Here is a 19,302-nt window from a genome sequence, read left to right on the forward strand (position 1 = left end):
TGACACTGGAAAGGACCAATTCTTTGAAGGCCAATTTCTGCTAAATCGAGGTGGCTGTACCTGTAAGAAATCCTTCACTGTTTGCATAGATTTTGCCTTATCCTCCATTTTCTTTAATACTTCTTCTGCCTTAACACCAAATAAAATATCCTGCTGTAAAGGAGCATCCAATAATTTAGCCTTAACATGATCAAGTAAACCTTGTTCTTTTAACCAAGCATGCCTTCGAATCACAGATCCTGTAACTGCTGCTCTACAAGAAGCCTCTAATGAATCAAAACCACATTGCAGAGTATGTTTTCCCACTTATTCAGCTGCATGCAATAAATCCTGCATTTCCTTATAGTCAGGATGTTCTGAACTTGTAATCATTTTCTGTTTTAACAGAGACATTAAATATTGTTGGTATTGAAGCATGTGAAACTGGCAATTTAAAGCTCTCACTGCTAAAGTTGCAGAAGTGTAAACTTTCTTCCCCCATCTGTCTAATGCTCTAGAGTCTCTGTCAGAGGGAACTGGATTTTTAGCTGTGGAAGCCTTTACCCCTTTGGGACCCTGGGAAATAGTTTCTGCATCAGCAACAGGGTTTTTATAAAGAAATTTGTGAGAGTCAGGGACTCTGTAGTACCTGTCTGGTTTGACGGGAGCAGGGGGCAAAGAATCAGGATTTAAACTAGATTCAGAGAACACATCATCCACAATATCCAACACTGGTGGAATAGCAAGGGGCCTGTGCTGAGGCAATAAAAGAAAGTCTCTGAGCCTTTTCTTGGATTCTGAGTAATCCTGGCCCTTCCAATGGAAATGCTCCCTCATGGTATGTAAGGTTCCCCCAAAAGAATAATCCTCAGGAGGAGAGGCTGAAGGAATTGACTCTTCAACATCAGAGTCCTCATGGGGGGGGGGGGGGGTAAAGAGTATCCCTGGTCTGAAGAGGAATCAGAAGAAATGGAAACCTGGTCAGAGGAATCATAGTCTGTATCCTGCCTAGGCCTTTTATCAGGAGGGGGATGGGTACCCCTAATCAAAGTAATTAAGTCTTTGGCCATTTTGAGCATCTGTCTTTTAGGCATGGAGGTCTGTCCAAGTGAATGCTGTACTTGCTTCTTTGTCTTTAATGGAGTTTTAGACTTGGCTGTAGTTTTTATGGTAAGCTGTGAAGATCTGAAAACACCCTCAGAAGCCAATGCCTGCTCAGCAGCTCCAGACCCATCTGAGGGGTTAGTTTCCGTAGGCCCAACACCTTGAGTATCCAGAGGCCTAGACATCTCCACGTGGGAGTCGGAGGCGGCCTGTGGCTCTGAGGTAGTGGGTGTCAGGGGCTGCGAAAGCACCTCACTGAGAACCGGCGACTGGCCTAGAAGAGGCTTCATCGTCAGTTCTGGGCCTCGGATGCCTGTCCCTATCCTTGTCTTTGCATTTTTTGTGTATTCCGGTCGTCAGTTGTTCCGACAGCATGGTATAAATAAACCTTGGCCAAAGTAATGGCGAGCAAAATCAAACAGACGTTTAATAGTGCGTTTGTTAAATCTAGCACAAAACCGACAACTAGTGACGTTGTGGTCTTTGCCTAGGCATGGAATACAGTAAGAATGAAAATCCTTATGAGGTATTTGCTTCCCACAAGAAATACGATTATTAACTTTTACTGACATCGGTCTGCATCGGTCTGAGGCAAGAAAATTGAAAACCTCAGGAGTCGGCCGACCGGCACGTGCGAACTGTTTTTGCTTTGGGCACCGCGCGGCAAGAAAGACTGAAGAAAATGGTGTGGGCTGCATCTTGTATACCCCTGGTGCACTGACGTCAGGGAAGAAGCGACCGCAACCGACGCCAGACCAAGACTTTGGATCTCTGGCCGACTGCAAGACCGTCTGACGGCAGGATAACCCAAGTGTAATGACTGCAGCAGTGAAACACGATGAACACCAATACACTTCATAGCAGATTATACCATAATACAAAACATCATATCCTAATTTATAAGTAACATGAAGTTAAAGATAGCAATAAACATGTTAACTGAGCTTGTCATAGATCATAAAAATAATTTTAATTCAAATGCCATTAAAATATATTAAAATAACACACAAAATTAAAAATGCTTGTGCTGTTTTTGCTACACAAGTACTTCATAAAATCCTATATTTATAAGTTTACACCAAGAAAGTAAAAAATGCCTGAGAGAGAAAAAGTTAAAAATATATTAAAATCTATACTTTATGGGCTGCCCGTAAAAATTTTTAAATTCATAATTTAACCACGGTGAGTTTCAGAACTGGCTGCAGAGACACATTATTGTTCAACCCTGGAGCTATCCCTGCATTTAATCTTAACTGGCAGAGCAGCTCTTCATATTCTATTAATTGCTTTTATTCCCCTCCCCTAGGGCTTTTGTCAACAATGTCTATGATCCCAAAGGTGACATATTTTATAATTATTACAATATTCAACATGCTTAACCAAGGAGTTATTACATTTTTTTATTTTTTATGTCATTGTTGTATTCATAAATTTGTTTCTTTAGTGGCCTCTCCATCTTCCCCACATAGAACCCATCACATCCTGAACATCTTGCGAAGTAAACAGTAGAAGATGAGCCACAATTTCCATACTTAAGCATAACGTTTGAACCCAACCTATTCTTTAAAATAGCATATTTATCCTCAGTAATATATGGACATGGTTTATAATATCCATATTTAATAGTCCTTTCTTTCACCTTTTTATTTTTACTCTGTTTGTTACTTTCAAATAACTATTAAAAATCTCCAGTGTCTTGTTTATAAAGAGTGGCTCACTACCAGTAATTCCTATCAAATCCAGGTTTCCTTTCAGAAATTTCCAATTCCATTTAATAACATTTTTTTATATCTTTTGACATTTCATTGTACGTCACCGCACAAGCTGTACCATATCTTTTTTCTCCCCCTTTATCATTCTTAGTTGCCTCTTTCCTTTTCCCCAGTAGTGGAATGTACATATTCTCCCTCCCATCCAAAACTTCTCTCACAGTCTCAATTACCATTTCATCAGGATATCCCATTTCTTTAAACAAACATCTTAATTTTTCCATTTCCTCTTCTAGGTCCTGTGGACTACAGGTCATTTGAGCTACTCTCATGCTTTGTCCTGTAATGAAATTCCACTTAAGTGAAAAAGGATGTAGACTTTTAAAATGTAAGTAAGAATTGCTAAATGAAGGCTTTCTATACATCCCAATTTTAAATACATCAGTATTTTCAAACCGGATGTCCAAGTAATTAATAAAATCTTTGTTATAATTGAAATTTTAAAAATAAAATTGATTCATTCAACAAATCATAAATTCATTAATTTTTTTCATCCAGTAAATGCCTTACCCATAAAATAAAAATATCATCTAAAAATCTCAAACAGACCTTCAAGTATTTAAAAAACTCTTGAAGGGAATATCTTATTTTTTCCTAAGGCTAACAACACAATATTAAAATAAATGGGTCCACATACTGCTCTCATTGCCACTCCCTTTATTTGTTGAAAAATCTCACCTTCAAAAAATATATACTTATTTCGTAATCCAATTTTCGTAAACTCAACAATAGTCTACTACTTTCATCATTAAAAAATTCATGCATCCAAAAACAAGGCCAGTCCTTCCTCCTTTGGAATTAAAATTAAAGAAAGTCTACAACATCTCCAGTAAAAAACCTGCAGATCTTTCCCAGACTTCAGGGATTAATCTTTCCCTTTCCAAAAAATCCCATATATCCTTCAATACATAACCTTCATAATTATAAATAGGTTTCAACATCTTATCTATGTAAATAACAAAGGGCTGTGTTTTGGACCCACTTGAAGCAACAACAGGCCTTTAAGGTGATTTAAAATTATTTTTATGTATCTTCAGAATCCCGAATATAGTGGATGTAAACTCAACAAAGGTGGGGTACAATGATTTTGACACTATTATGTCGCTAGTATGACAAAAATTTTATAAAATTTTGACTTTTATTGCCTAGTTTCAAGTTAAGTAGCATATAGAATTTAATGATAGAAGAAAGAATTTCAATTGAGTTACATAGTTCTTGAAGGTTTATAAGCCCGTTATTCCCAGGGAGCATGTGCACCCATTTATGCCAATACTGTGCTTCTGGCCTTAGAAAAAAGTAAGATATTCCCCTCAGAGTTTTTTTTAAATACATGAAGATCTTTTTTGAGAATTGTAGGTGATATATTTATTTTATGGATAGGACCGGATTAAAAAAAACAAATTTATGAATGTTTTACATAAATTAATTGTCTTTTTTAATTTACATTTAATTATATCAAATATTTTATTAATTATTTGGATGTCCTGGTTGATAGAAAGCCAACATTTAGTAATTATTACTAACATTTTAATAGTCTACAACTTTTACCAGTTAAGCGAATATGGTTAAAGGACAATGTATTAGAATGGCTCGAATGACCTCTAGTCCACAGGACCTAGAAGAGGAAATGGAAAAATTAAGATGCATGTTTAGAGAAAGGGGGTATCCTGATGAGATGATTATGACGGAAGTTATGGATGGAAGGGAGAATAGGTATACCCCACTATTGGGGAAAAGGAAAGAGGCTACTAAGTATGATAAACAGGGAGAAAAAAGTTATGATATAGCTTGTGAAGTGACATACAATGAAATGTCAAGAGATATAAACAATGTTATTAAAAGGAATTAGAAATTTTTCAAAGGAAGCATGGATATGGTATGAATTATTGGTAGTGAGGCACTCTTTATAAATAAGACCTTGGGGGAATTTTAAAGTTATTTGAAAATAACAGAATAAAAATAATAAGAAATAAGGGAATATTAAATGTGGGTTTTGTAAACAATGTCCATACGTTATAGAGGATAAATATGCTATTTTATACAATAGGTTGGGTTCAAAAGTTATGTGTAAGTATGAAAACTCTGGCTCATCAGGTACTGTTTACTTAACAATGTGTTCGGGATGTGATACGTTCTATGTTGTAAAGACGGACAGGCCGGGAAACTAATTTATGAACACAACTATGACATCAATAAACAATTTCAATAACTCCTTGGCTAAGCATCTTGAGTGTTGTAAATTAAAAAAAAAAAATCACCTTTCGGATCATAGACATTGCTGACAAAAGCCCTAGGGAAGGGGAGTGGGAGCAATTAATAAAGTATAAAGAGTTGCTCTGGCAGTTAATATTATATGCCAAGAGAGCTCTGGGGTTGAATGATAATGCATTTCTGCAGCCAGCTCTAAAACTTAAAAGTAGCTAAATTATGAATTTAAAAATTTTTATAGGCAGCCCGTGAAGTGTAGATTGTAATGGACACGTTTTGACTTTCTCTTTTAGGCATGTTGGTGTCAGCTTATAAATATAGGATTTTATGAAGTACTTGTGTAGCAAAAACAGCACAAGAATTTTTCATTGTTTAAGCGTTTTATTTTAATATATTTTTAATAGCATTTCAATTAAAATTCTTTTTATTTTATTCTGAACAAGTTCTTGGATGAAAAGGAATGAAAGTGCTTAAAAAATATCTCTGGTTTCATATTTTGTGGCGACACTGTCTTTTTACTTCAATCATGTGTTTTTACATACTTATAAATAAAGGATTTTATGAAGTACTTAAGTAGAAAGAACACGAGAATTTATAACTATTTAAGTCTAATATTTTAATGTATTTTAATGGCACTTGAATTAAAAATATTGTAAATGTCTATGGCAAACTCAGCTAATAAGTGAGAAAAGGTGAGAATGTGTTTATTACTATCTTTAACTTCATGTTATTTATAAGTTAGGATGTGCCATTTTTGTATTATAATATAATCTGTTATGAAGTGTATTGTTTCTTTAAATTCCTTTTCAAGAAGGTATATAAGGAAGTGATATCAAGATGGTACCATTGCTGATGAAGTCTCCCATGGCAGAAGAAAGCACTTAAAATGGACTTGTGAGTTTTGAGTGTCAGAATTTATTTTATTAAAGTATTTTATTTGAATTCTCCTTTTTTTGTTTTTTTCACACTGCAATATTTTGGTTCAGAGTTGTTAATGCAGTAATTGCCTTGTCTGTTTATAACTACTGTTAAGAGAGATGAAGGCTATCTAGGGCAAAGTAATTCAGATGCTACACAGCTCACTTCAGCCTGATGGGTACCAAAGGCTGTCATGTAGTGTCTCAGCACCAGGTTGCTAGACCCTTGGAGGGCCAAAGTTGGGGCCAGTATATGACCTGAAACTACAGGGAACAGCATATAAACTGATACTAGAAAGTCTAGTATCAAGCCAAATGACTCATACAGCAGTAAAATACTGCAAACAGCAAAAAGGCCTACTTCAAGAACCCTACTATCAGAGAAAGCAGACCAATTCAGGGGAAATCAGATGCTGGATAACCCAAGAAACAGTGTGTGGTTTAGCACTACTTGACCCAGGAGTAAGTTAAAAAATATATCTACAGGTGGCTGAAGTCAAACTTCAGAAGAATCAACTGCCCAAAGCACAAGATGCAAAGGAATTACAATGCAGGTCACCGTTTTCCATAGGAAAACACAGCCGCAGCAATTTCTAAGTGTGTGAAGGCAAAGATTACCTTGTTTTGGGAAGAAGGTGAAACCATGGAATTGATGTACATACATGTGAGAGGTATGGGGGGCTTGCTTCCAATGCTGAGGGAGGTGCAGAGGAGCTTGCTTCCCTTCAAAACTTTTTACAATTAATTTTTTGTCGCTGTGCATTATGGCATTAGTTTCCAGCATTTCTGACTCTTGGAGTTTTAATGTTAGAAGTTTCAGAACAGAAACAGGATCCTGTCATCAGGCAGTCCCGCAGTCGGCCTGAATTCCAAAGTCTTGGTCCAGCATTGGCTGCTGTCGCTTTTTCCCTGACGTCAGTGCGCCAGGGGTATATAGGAGGCATCCGACGTCATTTTCTTCAGTTTTTCTTGCCCCAGATGTCAGGTGGCCCCCAAAATGGTGGTCAGTAGATAGTACCAATGATAAAAGTTTAGCACAAACAAAACATCCCTCCAGCTATAAGCAAATACACCACAAAGGTAGTATCAGATTTTAAAGCATTGAAAGGTTTTAGTTAAGTCAGAGGAGATGGAGGGAGGGTAACCTGGACTGCAGCAGGGTATACACTCGAACATCTACATTTATGGTAGGAACAAAACTGTACTATGTTCATCGTGTTACCCTGCTGCAGTCATCACACTTGGGAAGAATACCAAAGCTATGGATGGGAGGTGGAGTCAAACAGGGTTAGAGGAGGCTAGAAGGCCCTGCAAAACTGCAGTGGCGAAGCCAGCTCTAGTCTTAGAGTAAAGTGGTAAGTGATAGTGTTTGGTGAAGGTGTGTACTGAGCTCCAAGTTGCAGCTTCCAAATTATCCTTGGTTGGCACCCCCCCTGAGGAAGGCTGTAGATGTAGCTGCTGCCCTGGTAGAGTGGGGCCTTATGCTAGCAGGAACTGGTTTTCCATGGTGGGTGTAGCAAAAACAAATGCAATGTCCTATCCATTTGGAAATGGACTGTTTTGAGATAGCCTTTCCTTGTGAAGCTGTAGCATAGAATACAAAGAGCTGGTCAGAGTTTCTGAAAACCTTAGTTTTATCCAAGTAGTAACGTAGTTGCCTGTGAATGTCCAAGGAGTGCAGGAGTCGTCCTCCTTTGTTCTGTGGATTTGGAAAGAAAGTGGGTAAATGGATGGTTTGATTTAGAGCCACACTGGATACCACCTTAGGCATAAAGGAGGGGTTAGTTCATAGAGAAACTCTGTCTTGATGAAAAATGAGGAAAGGCTCTACTGCCATTAGTGCCTGAAGCTCTGAGACTCTTCTGGCTGAAGTTATTGCTAGCAGCAGGGCAGTATTCCATGATATAAACTTTAAGTCAGCTGAGTAAGCTGGTTCAAAAGGAGGTAGCATAAGTTTTTCCAGAACAAAATTGAGGTCCCAGGTTGGTGTTGGTGCTCTCCTGGGAGGCCTAATGTTTTTGGCCCCTCTGGGAAACTGCCTTAGAAGCGGATGTGAAAATAAGGGAGGATCCATGTTGTAGAGAGTTGAAATAGCTGAGGCGTGGATTTTAATAGATGAAAAAGAAAGCCCTTTGTGTAACATCTCAGTTAAATATTGTAGAATCTGAGGTACGTCTGGCTGAAGGGTATTTTGGCCTTTAGCTTGGTTCCAGGCACAAAACCTTTTCCATTTGTCTGAGTAGGCCTTCCTGGTGCTGGGCCTCCTGGCTTCCAGAATAACATCCATAACAGCTTGAGAAAGAGGAGCTGGCTGGTGGCTTAGGTGATTTGCCATGCAGCCAAATTTAAGGTTTTGAGCTGGCTGTGTAGAATCTGACTGTCTTGCTGTGTGAGCAGATGAGTAATTTGTGGTAAAATCCATGGTGGGCCCTGGGTCATATTCCTTAATAGTGGGTAGCAGTGCTGGCGTGACCAGTCTAGGGCAATGAGTATCATTCGGGGTCTCTCCATCCTGACTTTCAGCAGCACCTTTGTGAGAAGGGGCAATGGAGGGAAGGCATATACTGTCAGGTTTTTCCAAATGAATAGGTTCATAGGTTCATAGGTTTATACTAGGCTATCTGCCCTAAGGCATTTATAAGCCTAGCCAGAGTTTTTGTGGCTTACGCCACCCCTTATGTTAAAAAGTACTGTGCCCATTAGTTTGTTGTGCCTCTGTCTAGCAGTGACACAGAGAGGATTCCTGGGGTAAACCTACGATCTCCCATCCACAGGTCAAGATTTCTCTTGAACAGAGCCAGCGAGGTGCTCTGCCTCACATGGACCGGGATTTTATTCCACAACATAGGGAGTCTCTGGGTGACAAATCTACCCCTCCAGCATGTCCTATTTATATCCGTGCTAAGGTTTAAGTCGCTTGCTCTAGTGGATCTGGTAGATTTGGATTTTTTGAGGTAGAGCATGTCCATTAATTCCGGGTTGGACATGGCCTTGTATGTCAGGCACAGGTCACCTCTGAGCAGATGGTATGCGACTGAATAGAGCTGGAGTTTCTTCAGTCTGGCAGCATATGGCAGATTTTGGAGTCCCTTTATCCTTTTGGTGAGGAACTTTTGGGGTCTCTCCAATTGCTGCAGGTGTCGGGTGAGATACATCCCGAATGGGGCATTGTAATCGATCGAATGAGAGTGCATCCACTTTCCAAGTTTGATGGTGGAATGTCCTTGTACAAAATTTTGTTAGCTGATAGTTTTGGGGGCTGGCAAACAGGTCTATGTCTGGGTGCCCCCATTTTTGAGTTATTGCAAATACTTGTGGATTCAGTTTCCACTCGTGGGGATCCATGATGTTTCTGCTTTGGTCGTCTGCCAATGTGTTCTTTTTTACTGGCAGGAAATGAGCTTGTAATTGAACTTGGTAAGCCAGTGCTGTGTTCCACAAGGTCATTGCTTGTCTGCATAGAGGGTAGTGTACCCCCTTGTTTATGTACCACATTACTGTGGTGTTGTCCGTCCTTATTGTCAGCTTTTCTGGATGTAAGGCGGCCTTGAAGGCTGTCAGGGCATTCTGTACAGCTAGCATTTCTTTTTGACTGATGTGCAGATTCCTTTGATCTGCAGTCCATATGCCTTGAACGCAAAGTCCTGCCATGTGTGCCCCTCAGGCATAGTCCGATGCATCTGTTGTCATAGTTTGCCTGGCTGGGAGTAAGGTGAAAGGCTGACCCTTGTTGAGGTGACATGCCTGTGACCACCATAGAAGCTCTTGTTGAAGGCAGGGAATGAGAGATATCATTGTGTCCAAGCTGTGGCTGTGTTGAGTCCATATGTGTTTTTAGGTACCACTGTAATTTCCTCATATGCAGTTTTGCAAATGGTATTAGAAGTATGCAAGATGCCATGAAGCCCAAGGCCTGCAGAATTTTTCTTGCAGGGAGTTGGGTCTTTGTTGCCATTGTTTTGAAGTATTGAGTCAGTTGTAGTCGTTTGTCTGGCGTCAGATACGCCATCTGGGCCATTGTATTCAAGCTGGCACCCAGGAATGTCATATTTTGTGAGGGTACTAGTTTTGATTTCTTTTCGTTTACTGTGTACCCTAGGCAACGTAGAAGGTGTTTTACAAAAGCCAGATGTTGTAAGAGAATGTCCTTGCTTTCTGCTTGGATGAGGCAGTCGTACAGGTAAGGGTATATTTGAATTCCTCTTTGTCTGCAGTATGCAATTACTGGTGCAGGCGTTTTGTGAAGACCCTGAGCGCAGCGGATAAGCCAAAGGGCAGTGAAGAGAATTGGTAATGGGTTGAACCTGCAATGAAACGGAGGTATCTTCTGCAATTTTGTCTGATAGGGACATGCAGGTATACCTCCTTGAGGTCCAACGTTACTAGCCATGCTTTCTTGCCCAACATGGGAAGAAGTTGCTGTAGTGTTAGCATTTTGAATTTGGGTATTTGTAAGAAGGTGTTTAGAACTGAAAGGTCCAGAATGGGTCTCCAAGCATTGTCCTTTCTGGGGACTAGAAAGAGCCTTGAGTAAAATCCTTGGCCTTGCTCCCATGTAGGTACCAGTTAAATGGCTCTCATGTACATGAGAGCTGTAATTTGTTTTTGTGCCTCTGCCCATTGATTTTGTGGAAGGTTTGGCATTCCTTTTATCGTTGGCAAGGTGTGAAAATGGAATCTGTATCCTTGTGAGATAATGTCCAGGACCCATTTTTCCTTTGTGATGATGCGTCAGTTGTCTGTAAAAAGTGCTAATTTTCCTCCCAAGGGAGCTGCCAAGAGAGTTTTGCTTAGCAATTTGAGGTTTAAGCCATTGTGTTTGCCTTCTAGTAGTTTGGGACCGGTCTTCTCCTCCCTTCTGTGTTGCAGTGCCCCATTGTCGAGGTTTGTAATGGGTTTGTGCTTGTCCTCTGCCTCTTGGGCGTCTGTATTTACCCCTCTGTGGTCTGTCAGTAGCTGGAAAGGACCAATTTTTTGTTGGCCAATTTCTGCTGAAGCGTGGGGGCTGAACCTGTAAGAAATCTTTGACCATCTGCATAGATTTTGCCTTATCCTCCATTTTCCATAAGACTTCTTCTGCTTTAACCCCAAATAGGACATCCTGCTGTAAGGGTGCATCTAGTAACTTTGCTTTAACATGATCAAGCAGAGTTTGCTCCTTTAACCAAGCATACCTACGTATAACAGACCCAGCAACAGCTGCTCTACAGGAAGCTTCCAAGGAATCAAATCCACATTGTAAAGTATGTTTGCCCACCTGTTCAGCTGCATGTAACAGATCATGCATTTCCTTCAATTCAGACTGTTGAGGGTGTGTGCTCATCTTTTGTTTTATTTGAGACATTAGGAATTGCTGGTATTTAAGCATGTGAAATTGACAATTTAGTGCTCTCATAGCTAGAGTAGCTGAGGTGTAAACCTTCTTCCCCCACCTATCTAGTGCTCTGGAGTCCCTTTCAGAGGGTACAGGATTTTTAGCCATAGAAGCCTTAGCCCCTTTGGGACCCTGGAAGACAGTCTCTGGGTCAACAACAGGGCTTTTGTAAAGGAATTTGTGTGAGTTAGGCACTCTATAGTATCTATCTGGTTTGGCTGGAGCAGGAGGCAGAGAAGCTGGATTTAGACTAGATTCTAAGTAAACATCATCCACAATGTCTAAAACTTGGGGGATAGCAAGTGGTCTGTGCTGGGAGAGTAAAAGAAACTCTTGGAGCCTTTTCTTTGAGTCAGAGTAATCCTGACCTTCCCAGTGGAAATGTTCCCTCATGGTATGTAAGGTTTCCCCAAAGGAATAGTCTTCAGGGGGAGAAGTTGAGGGAATGGAATCCTCAGCATCAGAATCTTCATAAGGGGGAAAGGAGTAATCTTTTTCCTCAGAGGAGCCTGAAGAAAAAGACAATTGATGAGAGGAGGCATAATCCTCCTCTTGTCTAGGCCTTTTGTCAGGTGGGGGTTGGGAACCCCTGATTAAAGAAATCAAATCTTCAGCCATTTTAAGCATCTGTTTCTTAGGCATGGGGCCTTGAACTGGAGACTGAAGTGTAGTCTTTTTTGGTTTTAGAGGGGTCTTAAGCTTAGCATAAGATTTTATGGTGTGAGAGGTCGGTCTGAAGACACCTTCAGAAACCGAAGGTGTTTCTGCAGCACCAGCTTCTCCTTCTGCAGTGTCGTCGGTATGGCCTAAAGAAAATGGCTGCGTCGGCCTTGAACTCTCCACCAGAAAATCCAAAGCGGTCTGGGGTTCCAATTCTGCAGTAGCCAGGGGCTGTGTAGGCGCCTCACTGAAAATCGGCGATCGGCCCAGCCGAGGCCTTGGAGTCTGGCTTGGATCTAGGCTGCCTGTCTTTATCTTTGCGTTTTTTGTGCACGCCGGTAGTCGGTTGCTCCGACGGCATAGTGTAATTAAATTTCCTACCGAAGTAGCGTCGTGCAAAATCAAAGCGTCGCTTTATACTTCGCTTATTGAACCTAGCACAAAACCGACAACCAGTGACGTCGTGGTCTGGGCCTAGGCAAGGTATACAATAAGAATGAAAGTCCTTATGAGGTATTTGCTTCCCACAAGAAATACAATTGTTAACTTTTTCTGACATCGGTCGGAGGCAAGAAAAGTTTCCCCAACGGGGTACTTAACTTTACTGAAGACTTCGGATCTTAAATTCGACTTCGAAAATCTCAGGAGTCGGCCGACCAGCACTTGCGAACTGCTTCTGCTTCGGGCACCGCTCGGCAAGAAAGACTGAAGAAAATGGCGTTGGATGCCTCCTATATACCCCTGGCGCACTGACGTCAGGGAAGAAGCGACAGCAACCGACGCCGGACCAAGACTTTGGAATTCAGGCCAACTGCGGGACCGCCTGACGACAGGATAACCCAAGTGTGATGACTGCAGCAGGGTAACACAATGAACATCTGCTACACCTAGCACCAGATTGAACTGGTACACACGGCACCAGAAACAAAAAGGTGTGGCTAGGTGGGGAACCTCTTTGAAGCACTGTAATAACCACCACCATAAGCTCATAGTAAATGCAAGTTTACATTACAGTCCCTGGACTAGAAAAATTAAGCAGGAAGTGATGACAGAGACTGATATTAGGTATGTTTTCCTGGTGGAGCAGGGGAGCACCAATTAAACAGATACACAAAAAGGATGATGAAGAAACGGTGGGCAAGGGGGACTTCTCATACAACCTATGAGGAGATTTGGGGAGAGGCCACAACCATGACCAATAAAGATGCTTTCTAAACAGGTGCTATAAAGGGAACTGTTGGCACATGGACCTTGGAATGAAAAGGGGGCAGAATGAGATGCCATGCAACATTTCTTTTGTCAGTCCTTTTGTTATTTGTGCTCACGTTTGGTTTATGACTGCTGGGAAAGAACATTTATTTCAGTGAAAATGCCCCCAAAGCATTGTGAAAATACATGAAAAGCAGCACTGGTGAAATCCTGATATATCTAACAGGTGTCAACAACATATGTCAGAATAACAGAGAAGAGGCACCGATAGTGTTAATCTGCCAGTAGGATTCCATCACAAAGAAATTAACTTTTATTTATTTATTCTTTCTCTACTTAACCATTTTATTCATTCAAAGCTAACACAAACAATCTTCAGAAACCTTTAATATCAGAAAATTAGAAGAGTCTAGTATCCATATGCAAATTAAATGCAAGTTTACAGAAGAAAAATAAATGGAATACTGTTGTGCAACACATATTCTAGGGGCTAGAGAGAGAGGTCTTAGTGCCTGGATGGAACAATTCCACTCTTACTGCAGCCACAGCCTCTCAAAGAAAGATCTCCTGCAATTCTAAACAGCCTTCTGTGAAGAGAGTTCTGATAAGCAATCACAGACAGGAGATTTTAAATATGCTGCAAGATACACTGCAATGCACTCTCTCAAATATGACCTTTACATCTACAAAGCACCAAAGACAAAAAAGCCACAGGCAGATCGTAACTCCTTTTACAGTCTGACTCAGCTTTACTTTAATACTAATTTAAGGGTCAAGCCAGTGCTGAGCCATTTGGCTGAAGACAAATAAAAACTAATTTTTGGACCTGAACAGTTAATACAGCATTAGAAAACGTAAATGCTATGTATATAGCAAATCAAGGCTATACATGGTTCATGTTTTGGATTATGAAGTGACACTTTTGGGTCAGTTTCTGGCTTTGGAATAAATGAAAAATGCTTGTTATTAAAATGGATGTCAATGAAAACAGTGCAATTTGTCTATGGTGCAATAAATTGAGAAATACACTTTTGTAGTTTACATTTTTTTCAAGATTGTCATAGGCCTATAACATTCAGCATAATTTTAACTACCTTGTTCAACAAGCAAGTCTGCCTTCTGTCTGTTGAACCTCTGGCACTCTCTGTTTGCTCTTTCTAGTTCACGTTGGCATTCATTCAACCTCTTCTCTTTCTCTCTCACAGTTCTCTGATGGTTCTGATACATATCCTGCAGTTGTTCATCTGTTCCTTGAAATACCTTCAGATTAAAACCACAAACACCAACAAATGAAGGTATTACACTGAAGACAGTGAAAAGATGAAACAAATCATTTAAAAATCTAAAATATTCAGTAAAAAAATAATCATCTGTCTGTACTTGAGTGCGTCTGTGTATATACATGCACACATATAAAGATACCTGCATCTGTATATAACATGTATTTACATATATATAAACACCAACTCCAACCTCTAGCACTGTAAACTTAGCCCAAATAGGCTGAAATAAAAGACCACAACACTCTGGAAAGTACCATACAATACTTTAATGGCAGACATGTTCCGCCACACTCAAGAAAAGTACAGTTTTGTACCTACCATAAATGTAGATGTTCGAAGATCCACATTGCTGCAGTCCTTACACTTGGGTAGTCCGCTGTCCTCGGTCGGCCCGAATATCAAAGTATAAGGCTGACGTCGGTCAAGGCGCATTTGACTGACATCAGGACGTCAGGGTACAAATGCGCATGACCGACGTCATATCCTCAGTCTTTTCTTGCCCCAGATGTCAGAAGACCCTAAAAATAAAGGTCAAAACCAAAAGACAGCAAACACCCAACCAACCACCCTTGCACTAACTATATGTACAAAATATACAAAATACACAATATGTACAACCCAACCCACACAACCACCTCTAACTGCAGAGGGGAAGGAGGGTAAATTGGACTGCAGCAATGTGGATCTTCGAACATCTACATTTATGGTAGGTACAAAACTGTACTATGTTCTTCATCTCACATTGCTGCAGTCCTTACACTTGGGTAGAATCCCAAAGCAGAGGTAAGGGAGGATGGCTAACTATAAGGAAGCAGGAGCTGCCAACATGCCCTGCAAAACAGCAGTGGCAAAACCAGCCCTGGATTTAGAGTAAAGTGGCAGGTGATAATGCCTAGAGAAAGTATGCACTGAACTCCAAGTAGCTGCCTCCAAAATATCCTTGGTTGCCACTCCCCTTAAAAAAGCTGTTGAAGTGGCAGTAGCCCTAGTGGAATGAGGCCTAATCCCAGCTGGAACCTCCTTGCCATGATGGGAATAACAGAAAGCAATGCAAAACCCAATCCACTTAGAAATAGTTTGTTTAGACACAGGCTTGCCCTGAGAACTCAAAGCAAAAGAAACAAACAACTGCTGAGACTGCCTGAACCCTTTAGTTCTGTCCAAATAATAACGCAACTGCCTGTGTACATCTAAAGTGTGCAAAATCTTTTCCCCTTTATTTTGGGGATTTGCATAAAAGTAGGCAAATGAATAGTTTGGTTTAAAGCCACACTAGAAACCACCTTAGGCATAAAGGAAGGATTAGTACGTAATGATACCCTATCCTTATGGAAAATCAAGAAAGGCTCAACTGCCATAAGGGCCTGCAATTCAGAAACCCTTCTTGCAGAGGTAATTGCCAACAAAAAAGCAGTCTTCCATGATAAATATTTCAACTCAGAAGTAGCTGCAGGCTCAAAAGGTTGTAGAGTGAGTTTCTCCAACACAAAATTGAGATCCCAAGCAGGAGTAGGAGCTCTTCGTGGGGTCTTATATTCTTTGCCCCTCTAAGAAATTGCTTGAATAAAGGATGAGAAAACAATGGTGGAACACAATCATAGTGAGCCGAAATTGCTGCAGCATGAACCTTAATAGAAGAGAAAGACAAACCCTTGTCCAGTAACTCAGTAAGATATTGAAGAGCCACACTCAAATTAGGCTCAGAAACATCAAAATCTTTTGCTGCACTCCAAAATAAAAATCTCTTCCATTTATCTGCGTACACTTTCCTTGTACTAGGCCTTCTAGCTTCCAAAATCACATTCAAAACTTGTTGTGGAAGTTGAGACCCTCTATGGTTCAAAACAGAATATGCCAGGCTGTCAGGTGCAGAGAGTGAAGTTTGACATTCAGCAAATGGCTGTCCTCCTGTGACAACAGGTGTGGAATTGAAGGCAAAGGCCATGGAGGCTTCCGTACCAGACTTCTCAGTAATGGGTACCAGTGCTGTCGAGGCCAATCTGGAGCAATTAAAATCATCCTTGGCTTGTCCTGTCTGACCTTTAGAAGTACCTTTGGGAGGAGAGGCAGAGGAGGAAAGGCATACACATGAAGATTGCTCCAATTGAAAGAAAGAGCATCCACTTTCCAAGCTGTGGGATGAAACCTTTTTGTGCAAAACTGTGGCAGCTGATGGTTTAGTGGAGAAGCGAACAGATCTATGTCTGGAGTTCCCCATGACACTGTCAATTTCTGAAATACTTGAGGATCCAATTTCCACTCGTGGGGATCCATAATTCGTCTGCTCAACACATCTGCTAAGGAGTTCTGTGCTCCTGGCAGAAACCTTGCCTGAAGATTGAGCGGTAAACTGAGAGCAGTCTCCCACAAAATCATTGCTTGCCTGCATAGAGGATAAGAATCGTTCCCCTTGCTTGTTGATGTACCACATGACAGTTGTGTTGTCTGTTAGAATCAACACCTGCCCTGGAAGAAGTAATTCCTTGAAAGCTATTAATGCAAACTGGACTGCTAACATCTCCTTCATGTTGATATGTAGATGTTGTAGTCTGGCAGGCCACTTGTTTTGTATCCACTTTCCATGTAGATGAGCTCCCCAAGCTTTGTCTGAGGCATCTGTCGTTAAAATCTGACTCGCCTCTGGCCGGGTCACAGAGAGTCCCTTGTTTAGGTGACATTCCTGAGCCCACCATAAAAATTCCTTTTGAATGCAAGTTATTATTTGAATGACAGTGTCCAGATCCTGGCAGTGCTGTGTCCATACATTTTGAGATACCATTGTAGCTTCCTCATATGCAGTTTGGCATTGGGAAGCACCAGAATACAAGATGCCATGAACCCTAATGCTTGAAGGACTGTCCTTGCAGTCAGCACGGACTGATGAGATAGTTGACGGAAGTAAAGGGATAGACTCTTTTGTTTGTCCGGGTTAGAAAGGCCATCTGGGATGCTGTATTCAGTCTCACACCCAGAAAGCACATGTCCTGAGAGGGTACTAGACTGGACTTTATTTCGTTCACAGAATACCCCAGGCATCTTAGCACTGCTATCACATATTCCAAATGATGAAGAAGCTCTTCCCTTCCTTGGGCCAAAATCAGGCAGTCGTCCAAATAAGGATAGATCTGTATTCCTTTTAACCTGAAGAAAGCTATCACTGGAGCCAGAACTTTCGTGAATACTCTGGGCGCAGTAGATAAGCCAAAGGGCAATGCAGAGAACTGATAGTGAGAAGTCCCAGCTCGAAAACGCAGATACTTCCTGCAACTTAGTCTGATAGGAACATGAAGGTAAGCCTCCTTGAGATCCAAAGTTACCATCCAATGATCCTTGCCCAGCAGAGGTAAAAGCTGCTGTAACGTCAACATTTTGAACTTGGGAATGTCCAGATAAGTGTTGAGGGTAGATAAATCCAAAATTGGTCTCCACGTGTTCCCCTTCTTTGGTACTAGAAACAGGCGAGAGTAAAATCCTAGGCCCACTTCTGGCATAGGGACCGGCTGTATGGCCCCTATTTGGAGTAACAGAGAAACTTGCTTGTGAGCCTCTATTCTTTGCTGAGGAGGAATGTCTGGCATGCCTTTGAAAGGAGGCAAGGTATGGAAATAAAACCTGTAACCGTGGTGTATGATATCCAATACCCATCTGTCTTGGGTAATTAAACTCCAATTTTCTTTGAAAAGTGCCAACCTTCCTCCCAAAGGAGCTGCCAGACGAGAAGGCTCTGGCAGCTGAAAAGGTAGGTCATTGGGTCTGTTTACGAAAGGACTGACCCCTGCCCTCACCTGAAGACTGTGCAGGAGAACTCCCTGTTCTAGGCCTGAAAGAGCCCTGAGCTCTGCCCCTACCACGTCTAGATCTACCCCTAGACTGGGAATCATAAGAAGGATACGTCCACCCCTTAGTAGGCCAATTTCTACTAAACTTTGGAGGCTGGACCTGCAAAAAATCTTTAACAGTCTGCATAGACTTAGCCTTGTCTTCCATTTTCTTTAAAACTGCCTCAACAGGAGGACCAAACAACACATCAGATTGTAAAGGAGCATCTAAAATCCTTGTTTTAACATGTTCAGACAAATTTTGATCCCTTAGCCAGGCGTGCCTCCGAAGAACTGACCCAGTGGCAGCCACCCTAGACGAGGCTTGTACAGCATCAAAACCACATTGCAAAGAATGCTAACCCACCTGTACAGAAACATGCACTAAATCTTGCAACTCTTTACAATCAATACCTACTGCCAGAGCATCAACCTTAGACTTTAATTGTGAAAGGAGATAGTTCTGGTATTTCAACATGTGAAACTGGCAATTCAAAGCCCTCATAGCAAGAGTGGAAGAAGTATAAACTTTCTTTCCCCATCTATCCAAGGCCCTAGCCTCTTTGTCTGCAGGAACCGGATTCTTAACAACAGAAGCCTTAACACCTTTAGGCCCCTGACTAACAGTTTCTGGGTCAGCCCTAGGACTCTTAAACAGATACATATGAGCTTCAGGCACCCTGTAATACCTATCCGGCTTAACAGGAACAGGAGGCAAAGAAACAGGATTAAGAGAAGCCTCTGCAAAACATCTTCTACTACATCCAAAACAGGAGGTATAGCCAAAGGCCTATGCTGGGGTAAAACAAAATTCCCTAAGCCTTTTCCTGGAATCAGAGAAGTCCTGACCTTCCCACTTAAAATGCTCCCTCATGGAATGAAGAGTTTCTGAAAAGAAAAATCCTCAGGAGGAGAAGCAGAAGGAGTAGAATCATCCAGATCAGAATCAGAATAAGGAGAGTACTCCTGCAAGTCTTCAGC

General features: G+C 41.2%; 1 protein-coding gene across 1 annotated transcript in view; it reads right to left on the reverse strand.

Moving 5' to 3' along the window:
• RAD50 (RAD50 double strand break repair protein) overlaps window positions 1-19,302 on the reverse strand; it is a gene marked incomplete in the record, with an annotated part of 1,663,481 nt that overhangs the window by 1,425,280 nt on the left and 218,899 nt on the right. Inside the window, 1 exon segment of the mRNA XM_044069198.1 lies at window positions 14,315-14,480. Within this exon segment, the coding sequence (XP_043925133.1) occupies window positions 14,315-14,480 (166 nt within the window).

This window comes from Protopterus annectens, chromosome 4.part0 (genome assembly GCF_019279795.1).
Source record: "Protopterus annectens isolate FY-2018-M chromosome 4.part0, PAN1.0, whole genome shotgun sequence".
In the NCBI taxonomy this organism is placed as follows: Eukaryota; Metazoa; Chordata; order Ceratodontiformes; family Protopteridae; genus Protopterus; species Protopterus annectens.